The sequence below is a fragment of the Desarmillaria tabescens genome (assembly GCF_030435595.1).
Source record: "Desarmillaria tabescens strain CCBAS 213 chromosome Unknown EV420scaffold_63, whole genome shotgun sequence".
In the NCBI taxonomy this organism is placed as follows: Eukaryota; Fungi; Basidiomycota; class Agaricomycetes; order Agaricales; family Physalacriaceae; genus Desarmillaria; species Desarmillaria tabescens.
Genome location: NW_026848362.1, coordinates 206,140 through 218,054, shown reverse-complemented (window position 1 = coordinate 218,054; position 11,915 = coordinate 206,140). Strand labels below are relative to the sequence as shown.

The window sequence follows — 11,915 nt, the reverse complement described above, 5'->3', positions numbered from 1 at the left end:
GGTGTCCTTCTTGTCACCTGATGACCCAGACCCTCCCTGTTTCTGTGATGACTGATTTTGGTTGCCTCGACCCGAACCGCTACTTTGGTTTGGGGAGGACTTATTGCCCTGCTGCTGGGCCATGCTGTACCAGTAATTGGCGTCGATTCTTTCGACGTGCCTCTTCCATTCTGCATATGTGGTGGGACGAGCGTTGTCCCTGTGCATGATGGTGTTCTGAACCGAGAGGCATATAGCGGCTTCCACGGCTTCGAACATCTGCTTTTCATCTCCGAACTCCTCGCACCTGTGGGCTAGCCTTTCAAACTTCACGAAGAATTCTACAGCCAACTTGAAGTCCGACTGGCAAACCTTCTTCCATTCTTGCTTCCAGATGGCCAACTCGGCCACCTCGCAGAACTGGACCGTAAGGTCATGGGTGAATTCGTCCCACGATGGTAATCTCCAATGCCCTTGCGCATCCCTGTACTGGTAGTATTGGTCAGTCCATCATTCCTGCGCTTGGCCCCTTAGGTACGACTGGGCAAATGTGATTTGATAAGGGTTCTGCCCCTCATCATTCATAGTATAATACATGGGGAATACCTGGAAATACAACTCGCAGTGATGAAGGAAGCGAGTTATATCTGAGGATACCCCGGTAAAATACTCGGGCTGTGTGATTAGTTTGGGTTTAACATTGTTCCACGGGTTATTCACAGCTCCCAGAGCTAACTGCCATGGGGGAATGGGATCTGGCAGTGAAGGGGGTACCGGCGGCACCGGCGGATTTGGGGGTCACGGCAGAGATCTCAAATGTGGGTTGTCGCCCAGAGGTGGATATCCTCTGGGGTAATTAGGTGGGAGAGTACCGTTGAACCCTTTCCCTTATCCTTAGAGGAGGGTCCGGCCCCTTCATCCTCTGCCTGCCCATTGTCCTCTCCCCCTCCTCCAGCATCAATCCGTTGATACTCAAATGGGGGCGGCATCGGTGCCAGCCTTTGGTACGTGGTACAGCCTTGTTTTGGGTATTCCGGATTACAGATGTTCCATACGATGGCCGCTCGGTGCCATGCATCGACTTCGAGAATGTTCTTCATCAAGTACTCATCCCCGGCCAGTTGGGCATCGAGATAATCTTCTCCCACTTCCGAGAGGAGCCACTGCGGATCTTGGACCATATCTTCCGCAATCACTTCATACAAGTTTCCCCAGGTTAGAAGGTTCAATTCCAGGGGAACCACAGTTATGGGTTCAGTCAGAACCTGCTTTATCTGCCGCATCACCTCCTTCATTATCACGCTGATGGGCAGCTTCCTCGGCATTCCAGCGGACGAGCTCGTCGGCACTCCACTGGCGGCTTCCCCTGAGGGTCCATGGCCCATCTCCTCCTGCCTCTTGCTGTTGTCTGGCTCGACGGGCCCGCTCTCTATTCCACTCTGTGAGATCCGAGCAGTCCTCATCGAGTGTCTCGAAGAGGAAGTCCTCAAGGATCTCCTCGTGTCACTCCAGGTTGTCGTGTGCTCTTCGGGAAGCCTCTCGAAGTCTGAGCTCAGCAGTTCCGATCCTTCGGTGAGCCTCTGCATCTGTGGCATCTGGCTCGAGGGGGAGGTTAAAGCTGAGGTCTCGTATGGCACGGCGCTCTGCATTTTGGGAGCATGTGCTAGCTGCTCTTCCTCTGTCCACGAGGGCCGCTCCTTCTGGGGTGAGCTGGGCAACTCGAAGGTTGAAGTTGGACTGGATGAGCGTGTTGTACTCATCGGTCCAGGGTCTCTGATTGATGGGGAGTGGGATGGCGAACGCCTGGGGTGCGACTGACAGAGTGAAAGCAGGGACTCCAGGGAATTCGTTGGAGGAGGCACTTCCTCCAAACTGACGGAGTATGCTTCTTCCCTCCTCGGTGTCTCCCAGATACTCTGTCCACTGTATCTCTCCTCTCTCCTCCACACTTGCTGAGGTTCCACTGGTATCTGTTCCACCGGTGGAGGTGCTTCCTGAATCAGTACTGGGGTCAGGGTCCGGGTTGTATGACTCAATGGTGTCCCAGATACGCTGCTCCGTTTCAGCAGGGAGGGCAACGGTCCTCAGGACAGGGGTGTCCTCGGGCCCTGTGGCTTGGGTTGATACTCCGGCCACAGGAGTTTCTTCCCTGGCAAAGACCCAACTTGTTGCGGGGTACCACGCCACAGGGATCCCTTGCCACTCTCTTCCACCGCCTGGCACAATTCGACCATCATAGGGGTCTGCTCCACCTGGACGGGAGGTAGTTGCGGTGGAGGCCCCAAGACCAAGCTCTCCACTGTCCTCCTCAATGTCGTCTCCATGGCGGTTTCTACTGGGGCCTGTGCCGCGCCACTCACTTCCAGAATCGAAGTCATCCCTTTCTTCCGATGGATAGAGGACATCGAGGAGGTCTTGGAGACAGATCCTTTCGAGGTCTGTGAGCCCGTCACCTTCGAACTCTGTGTCGTCACTGCCTTCTTTGCTCTCATCCATAGCCCCTCCTTCTTCTCCTCCAATGGAAGGGAGGTCGATGATGCCTGGGGGAGAGACATTGATGTCTCTGAGATCAATGCCTCATACGTCTGTGATGTCGACGGAAGTTGCTCTTGGGGTTGGGGAAGACTCCCCGGAATCTGTGGATTCTCCTCTAGGTGTGATGGGTCATCCATCATGAAGCGTGGGTTGCACTGGAATGTGCGGGTAAGGGACGGTTGGGTACGGGATCGAAAGATGAGGGATGTAATGAAACAGGAGTCTTGCCCTTCGTGCGCGAGTGCAACACCTGTAGACTGCCCTGATGGCGAATGCTAGAAGTGCTCCTGCTAGTAGTCCAAAAGCTACTGCGATGGTTGGGAGCAGTTCAGCAAGTGGCATACAAGTGATCGAATGGTAAGGAGAAGGAGTGCAATGAGGATAGCGATGATGAGGTTGGTGTCAGCCTCAGGATCGGACATCCAGGGGTGAAGAGAAATGGAGTCGGTTTGATTGGGTTGGATGCTGCTTGTTACGATGAGCAGAAAGACTGCGATAATCATAAGCAGCTGGGTAAGGTATGCGTAAAGCAATAGTTTGGGGTAAGTGTCCTTCCGTCAGTCCACTCGCAGTACACTAACAGTCACAGAACTGTCCTTACGAATGTACGGTGATGACCTCTCTGGTTGGACTCGGGTCTTGTACTCGACAAGGCACACTGGTCAACATATAACAAAGACAAGTAGTATGCAATGTGAGTTTTGAAATTAGCAGTAAAGGGTTGTTGGGCAGCATTTGTTCTCTGACGTGGCGCTGGGCAATGAGTTGTCGAGCTTCGGCTAAATGTCAACAACCAACTAAAATCGACTTAGATCGACTAAGGATTGCCACTTGCACTTCGGTGGACGATAGACTCAGAAGTCAAAGAAGATTAAAGAGAGTCGATTGAGGACTTAGATAGTCACGAAATGTGGAGCTTTGAGTTGGGTAGATTAAACCTTAGCCGAAGCTGGGGTTTAAGCCAGCGAGGCTACTACTTAAATACACTGGGATAGACTAATAATAGTACTGTGGGAGATCATCCATGATGATCGCATATGAGTAATCAGGCTGAGTAAAACGAAGAAAAATGAATAAACCGTAACATATTGCTGCCAGTAGCATCTGTCATGGAATTTCAGTCAACAGCTTCAGTATAGGATCATCAGTCATGGTATTTGGTATCTTGCTGTCAGTTTCAGTATAGGATAGTCTCCGTGTAGACTCAGGATTAGTATCAGTTTCGTTTTGCCATCATTAACCTCAGTATAGTTTCAGTTTCAGTCCCAGTCCAGCCCAGTCCCAGCCATCATTTTGCCATCACTAGTTCCCCCTCATATCATCACCAGTTCGTCTTATCGCCAGTTTCTCGTTTCTCGACTACAGTCTTCATCTCTTGCCATCACGGTATTTGTTATCTTGCCAACGGTATTTCTCTTTGACGGTATTTTCTCTAATTCCGTCAACATTGCCCACGGCTTTTACTAGTTAAATTGCCGTCACTTCATTCATGGTTTGCCGGTATTCCCAGTTATACCGGATTCTGTTCTTTCTCGTCTATCGAGACCCTTCCCGGCTTACAGCCAACGTTTTCTAGTACTTGATCGTTAAGGGTACTACTTCGCTGACTGAAAAGTCGCAGTGTATACTTGCATTCTTGAGGAATTCATCACATGGAGGTGCACTGAAACACTCGCACAACAACAAAGCCTTTATTGCCACTACACGCCATTTGCCGTGAACTCCTCTAGAGTTTTGGTTTTTGCCGTTGCCATGGAAGTTTAGGCTCATCAACACCTTCTCTTTCTCACAGCCAGAGAAAGTCTTGTTGAGTATCAGACCGACCCTCATCACTTCGATTCAACCTTACCACATGAGTTTAATAATTTGCTACAGCCTCTGAGTTCACAGCTAGAACTTGGACAGTCTCTTTAGAGCTCTTATTCGTTGTACTCACAGCTAGAGTTACAACAGGAACAAGGTATAGTTCTTGTACATTTACTGATTCGTTTTAGAGCCTCTTCTAGGATCCCTTTCCCAATTACTTCCCTTCTCGCAAATTTTATAGTTCGCTACCACCCTCTATGCTACCAGTAAAGAAATTTCTTTATCTTTCTGAACTTAGGAGGCTTTAGTCACTGCACGGAGGTGCCCGACTAGACTCGCTAGAACCATCCTTCAGATTCTGTGTCTGTCAGCACATACTGCACCTAGGTTTTGTGTTTCCACCCACGGGAGTCTATAGGTTCATCACTGTTTGTATTAATCCTAAAGCTCATACCATAATTACTGTAGATACAGGCTCCTATACCTAGAACACAAATCGTATAAATTAGCAGTGACTAGACACATAATGGCAGGAAAGCATTCCCCTGCATTTGTGCTAGTAGCCTGTATAGCTACCTAATCAATCACTGGTTTTATTGCATATCCTCAACTGAAGTGAATTAAGTTTACCTAAAGTCAACCCATCAGGGTGACTACAGTAATCTAGAAGAGTTAAAGTAGGAAATAGAGTCATCCCCATGTTTGGACCTTGCTAGTTAATTGAAACTGCTCCACAGACAAAGGCCTCATGCTTCCTCTCTGAGATTAGCGATCTATATGTGCTGAGTCAACTCTGAGTCGAAAGTCATCATCTAGTTGAAGTGAAATAAGCCTTAGAACACTTTAAGTTCAAACAATCATCGAGTTTAAGGAACTCTAAAGTCTGTGTACTCTTTGCAAGTCTTGTACTTGAAGTCAGAACCTGTGTGTTCTTTGTAGAGTGATTTTGTGCTCTTTGTAGACCTCTGAGTCTTTGGTTGTTTAATTAATTGAAGCACCCACTAGAAGCTCATCTAGATGACATTTTAAATGAGTATAACTTGCTTATCCATACCTTACATAACAAGTTCATAAAAACCCACTATTGTGGACTAGTGTACTTTGTGTAAAACACATTGAGAAAAGAATTGAAGTTGCTTTCAAACAAGAACCCACTTGATTATCTAAATCTAAGTACATTGTGAGTGCTTCTATTGTACTTACCCTTGAACTTATATACATTGGTGATAGTGTGTGTATGGGTGTGATTTAATATCTAGATTAATGATCTAGACCCTTTGTCTCATTTTCACACTGCCCATTACTGAGCACATCAATGTACAGAAGTACACATGATGAAACCATCTGAGCCGCCTATCAGATTATTTCACAAAAAAAGGCATAGACCCAGCCAGAAAGTATCACTTCATGAGAAACGATCATGTGAAGATGAAGATGCCCAAGAAGCCCCTGTCACCATGCCAGGCTTGTGGCAGCCCTGAACACTGGAACAAAGAATGTCCTGACTGGGATTTCTTCCTTACACTACAACAGAAGTTGGCTCATGTAGGTGAAGCAGTGGGAACAGATGACCTGACAGAACAGGCATATCAAGCTTCATATCAAATCCTGCTGTCAGAAAGGCTAGCATCCTTAGATAAACCAGATTTTGAATCAGCAACTCAAGAAGTATCCCAAAGGGAAAAAGCTACTGAGTGTAAGACCGAGACTGTGAAGTTGGAGGAAGGGAAGAAGGTTTCCAAGGTTTCCAAGAAAGTAACAGTAGAAGAAGTCGAGAAGGAAGACAATTTATTACAGAACAATTTTCCTCCAGCCTGGAACTTCATTCTAGAAGAAGTAGAACAACAAATGGAAACAGGAGAAGTGAGGGAGATGTATCATTCCTCCACAGAGGCATGTCTCATTTTTGACTGGCAAGAATATCCTCCACCTCCTCTGGAGTCGACTCCCTTTGTCCTGTGTGCTAAGAGAAAACATCCACCAGGCCTGTCAGCACAGAGGTGTCCATACTATCTGTGAAAGGGTACATCCACGATGTGCAGAATGGCCTAGTTGACTTAAGGTTGGATTCCTGCACTAATGTAACCTTAATTTCAGATGAGTTCTACTGAAGCCTAAAGAATAAGCCAGCTCTGAAAATAGGTGCACACATGAAACTATTTCAATTGACAGACAAGTCAAAATAAATTGAAGGATATGTTACCATCTCTATCCTAATGCAAACACAACAGGATGCAATAGTGGAAACAGAAGCTAAAGCTTACATTGTACTGGGTATATCAGTGTCTATCCTACTAGGCAAGGACTATCAGTAAAATTATGAGTTGATAGTAAAGAGACACATGGAGGAAGGCACCTCTGTTCATTTTGGATCAAAGGCTTTTTCAGTACAAGCAAACTCCATAGGCCCTACAAATGACTATAAAACTCTGAGAGCTAGCATACATGATGTTATCCATTTTGTCTATCACAAGACACATCAGAGAAATCAAACAAAATGTCAACAGGCCCAGAACCATGCTAAGGTTTTCAATAGCACTGTGGGAGCAGATTGGGACTATTATCTGAAACCTCACTCCTGCACAAATGTTTCAGTGGAAGAGAATTTTGAAGAAGACAGGGAATGGATAGTTGAAAAAGGGTTGCTCCCCAAGAGCAGAACAATGTTCTTTGCCACTTCAAATGTACTCATCCATTCTAGGAACCCTGTAGTCCCTATAATGAACCCAAGCAACCAGCCTCAGATGATTAGGAAAGGGGAGACTATTGAGTGTATTTACAAAGCTGAGGAATTTTTTGACACTTCCTGAAGCGAAGAGGAACTATGGAGCGATCGGCTAAGTCACCACTACTTTTGAACAACGGAAACTGGTCTGGCAATTTTTCTCAGAAAATTAATTGCTCTTGTAAAAAAAATTGTTTTAGGTGTATCTACATCACCACAAGAGCAATTAACCATACGATGAAAATTAATAAAGTTGGTTTAGTTGAAATGGCCACACCTTCCTTAAAAGGAAATATAGGGTTAGGGTTTCAGCCACATGATGTATCCCTAGCTGACAAACCATCCCAATACTAGGCTACTATCCATCTGTGTGTGCGGTATTCCCAATAGCAGAATGTCTTAACAGCACTTATGAGGCATGAAGGTGCAGTTTACAGTTGGTGCACACAAAATAAGAGATGTTCAAAAAAATTTTTTTACCAACCTGAAATAGCCACTGTCCAAAAATAGTGGTGACTAAGCTGATCGCTCCATAGTTCAACTGGAGGCTATGACTGTCCAAATCAAAGGCTTGATCAACTTACAGATGGAAAAAGAGAGGGATAATTCTCTGGAAATGGTACATACTGACTCAGAAGAAGAGGAGGAAGAGCTGGGATCTAAGACAGAGGCTATACCAGACCCCTTGTCAATCCCTTCTAGTGAGTTCAGGAATATAATTGATGTGGGTTCCATTCTGGAGCACCTAAGAGAAGAAGCTTGAACAATGCTCAAAAGCCATGTTCAGGCATTTGAGTTTGATGGACAACTGGGGAATCATCCTGCTAAGGCAAGAATTAGAATTAAAGAAGGTACTGAACCAATCTCCATACCTATGTACATAGCTTCTCCACCAAAGAAGGAAGCAATGGATAAGCAGATTGACATCTGGTTCAAGTAAGGAGTCATTGAACCCTCTAAGAGTCCATGGAGTGCTCCCATGGTGATCGCCTATCACAATGGTAAGCCTCGATTCTGCATGGACTACAGATGATTGAACGCCAAAACTATTCCTGATGAATTTCCCATACCTCGGCAATCTGACATCCTAGCTACACTCTCGGGTGCTCAAGTCCTATCATCTCTGGACACATTATCAGGATTCATGCAGCTTGAAATACATGAAAATGATGTGGAGAAGACTACTTTTTGCATGCACCGAGGATTGTTCCAGTTTCTGCAGTTGCCTTTTGGCCTACACAACAGTCTTTCTATTTTCCAAAGGGTCATGCAAGGAATCTTATCACCTTACTTATAGTCATTTGCTCTTGTATACATCGACGACATAGTTGTGTACTCTAAGATGTATGAAGAGCACATACATCACTTGGACAGTGTCCTTACAGCCATCGAAAGGTCCAGCATTATGCTATCCCCTTCTAAATGTCACTTCTTCTATGACTCAATACTGTTGCTGGGACATCAAGTCACTCGCTTGGGATTGTCGACTCACAAAGAAAAGGTCAAGGCCATGATGGAATTGAAGCATCCAAACAAAGTGTCAGAGCTGCAGACCTTCCTCAGAATGATAGTGTACTTTTCACTATTCATACCCTACTTCGCAAATATCTGCAGTCCATTATTCCAGCTGTTAAAGAAGGGAGTTAGATGGAAATAGGGAGTGGACAAGGAATTCACATGGCAGTCTGCAAAGCATAGTCTATGAATGGCTCCCTTGCTTGAGCATCCTGTGGAGGGTCTACCCTATCACCTATACTCAGATGCTTCTGATGAAGCATTAGGCTGCACCTTACAACAAGTACAGAAGATCAAGGTCAGGGAATTGAAAGATACTAAGGCATATGAGCTCTTGAGCAAAGCATGGGAGAAAAAGGAGGACTTACCTTGCTTATACACCAAGACAAGTGAAAAGATGAGCAATACAGGGTATGATCAACAATGGGGAGATATGTTAGATGAGACAGATGTCTGGGTGGAGAGAGTCATCGGATATTACTCCCGAAGATTTAAAACAGCAGGAACTCATTACTCTACAACAGAGAGGGAAGCCCTAGCATCCAAGCAGGGTTTAGTGTGATTCCAGCCATTCATAGAAGGGGAACTAACCTATCTAATCATGGACCATTCTGCTCTACAATGGGCCAAGACCTATGAGCACACTAACTGATGGTTAGCTTCTTGGGGAACAATATTCTCAGCCTACACTCCTAAGCTAATCATAGTGCATCGAGCAGGAAGAAAGCACTCGAACATTGACCCATTGAGCTGACTTCCTAGAGAACCTCCAAGCCATATATCCTCAGTGACCAATGCTACTTCATTCACCCTGAAACCAGACTTGGACCTAGCTTCAAAATAGGAGGAGGCAGTGAGCTACAAACCAGCCAAACATTTCACAGAAGCATTTGTGATAACCAGATTGGGTATGAAGATTATTGCTCAAGGATATGGAAGAGACAAAGAGCACAGAGGGGTGATGATCAGAGATGCCCAAGGAGGAAAGGAAAGCCAAAGAGCCCTCTGACAAGATACTCCCCTTATCTAGTCAATATGAAAAGATGAACGTCCTGATCAGAGTACCACTTTTACAGATATCAGATGCCTTAAGGAAAGAGTTCCAGGAAGAATACAAGAAAGACCCTCAATTTCACTCCATCAAATCTTCAGCCCATAATAAATAAAATCTCCAGACTCCTGCAGAAAGATTCTTCGTAGATGCAGACTTCGTGTCTCACCTATGTGTTCCTTGATTGAAGAAATGGAACATCTTATGAGAAGCATACGAGAATGTGATGGTGACCACCCATCTAGGACCTGACCAACTGTGGAATAAGCTATCAACTCAGTTCTATTGGCACTGCATGAGACTAGACATTGAAAAGTACTGCAACACCTGCGATGTCTGTCAGAAAATCAAAACAGGTAATCTAGAGTGAGCAGGATTCCTGATACCTAGCCTCATACCTTCACGACCATATGAATCCCTCTCCATGGATTTTATAGTTGACCTTCCCTGGTCTGACAGGTTCAACACTATTATGGTAATAGTAGACTGACTCACCAAACATGTCTAATTTATTATAATGATGACTGGTCTAAACACAGAAGGGTTTGGACAGCTGTTTGGCAAGGAGGTCATATGTCAATCCAGTCTACCCAACAGCATCATATGTGACCAGGACCCTTGGTGGACCTTGGAATCCTGGAAGGGAGTAGCAAAAGTATTGCAAGTAGAGATGGCCTATTCATCCTCTCACCACCCACAGCATGACAGACAGACTGAAGTAATCAATTACTCACTGGAGATAATGTTGCAAGCCTATGTATTGGAAGATAAGTCAGACTGGGCTTTTTGGATCAAACTGTTAGAATTCACCTTCAATGCCCACATCTCACAGACAATGGGTCCTTCCCTGTTTCATTTGCTGATGGGATTTGTCCCTCATTCTGCCTTTGACTTAAAATTTCTGCCAGTGGACTGGGATCAGTCATGCCATGGATTTACAGATAAAGGGGAGGCCTTCATTAAAGGCTTGGATGCACACCAGTGAAGAAGCTGGCTGTGGGCACCTGTGGAATAATGAGCAGGCTAAAAGGCAAACCTCAAAAACCCACACACACACTCACACAACTACACAAACTACAATCACCCTTGTAAGTTCTAGGGGGAGCAATTATTTCTAATGCAACCTGACTATACTTCAATATCTTGAAGAGTTTCTCTTATTCTCAATGCTCTTAGCAAAGCTAAGCTTTCTCTAATGAATTCCTAAGTCTAGGAACTTTTACAGGAAGGTTGTTCACTGGTGTGACATGACCTTCAAGGCATATTTGAGTTAAAATACACAAGGGACACTGATCCCAGCAGAAACAGAGGCAATACATGCTGAAACTTTAGTGAGCTCACTAAAAGAACACCACAAGCAAGCACTGACTTAGCCTGCTCACTACACAACTGTGTGTAGGGGTCCTCCAACTAACTCCAACAGATGATCTCGACTCAAGAACACTTCAGAAGTGCTTGGAAACAGATTCAGAAATGGAACTTCGAACAGAACAGAACAGAACAGAACAGAACACAGATTTCCACTTTGAAACATTCTCTAAATGGACTTATCACACTTAACAGAACAGAAACAGTGTCACTGAATTGTATTCACTCTGGCTAAGTTCTCTAAAGTCTTTCTCTAAAGGTTTCTCATATTTCTCTGAGTGAGCTTGCTAACTCTATGCAAAGCTCAAAGTCACAAACTGATCCTTTGCCACAGAACTGCCTTCAACATATCCACTGGAACTTGAGGGCTCGAAACTTACTTCTACCTACTGTAATCAGCCTACTTATACTACAGGGGAATTAGAATTACAAATGTCATGCAGTACCTAGACTCCTACATGTGTAGCATATTGCCACCACTGCCTTACTGAGCATCTGAGTCAGACTTCCCAGTTTTAGGCTTATTTCTATAGTGAGTTTGCTAAACACATGCCAAAAGGTGCTCTCCCAACACCTGCAGGCTTGTTCTCTAATGATTGACAGGTCTAGGCAAACAGAACTATCAGTTCTGGCATATGTCTTTCAAGACTTCTTCCTTGGATTCACAGAGGCTTCTCATAGACACAGCAACAAGTGAGTCTTCGAACAATGGGACTCAGAATAATGGAATGAGGGCTCACAGACTTCAGCTGAAACCCATTGCCCATGTTTGTGCCAATGATATCTGTCATCTTGCTTAAGAATTTCCCCAGATTTTCAGGTATGGCATGTCATAGTTAGCAAGCACACTAAATATTCTCTATGCCAATACAATCTTCAAGCTTCATTTAGCTCCCATGAGTGTGCTTGTAAGTTAGAGCATAATGCATTGTGTAT

General features: G+C 45.0%; 1 protein-coding gene across 1 annotated transcript; it reads left to right on the top strand.

Annotated features, from left to right (window-relative positions):
- Positions 1-5,727: 5,727 nt before the first annotated feature.
- EV420DRAFT_1485287 (uncharacterized protein) lies at positions 5,728-6,339 on the top strand (the record flags this gene model as incomplete). The annotated part of the gene is made up of 1 exon (XM_060470196.1): positions 5,728-6,339. The coding sequence occupies one exon, from the start codon at positions 5,728-5,730 to the stop codon at positions 6,337-6,339; it is 612 nt and encodes a 203-aa protein (XP_060324430.1).
- Positions 6,340-11,915: the final 5,576 nt, after the last annotated feature.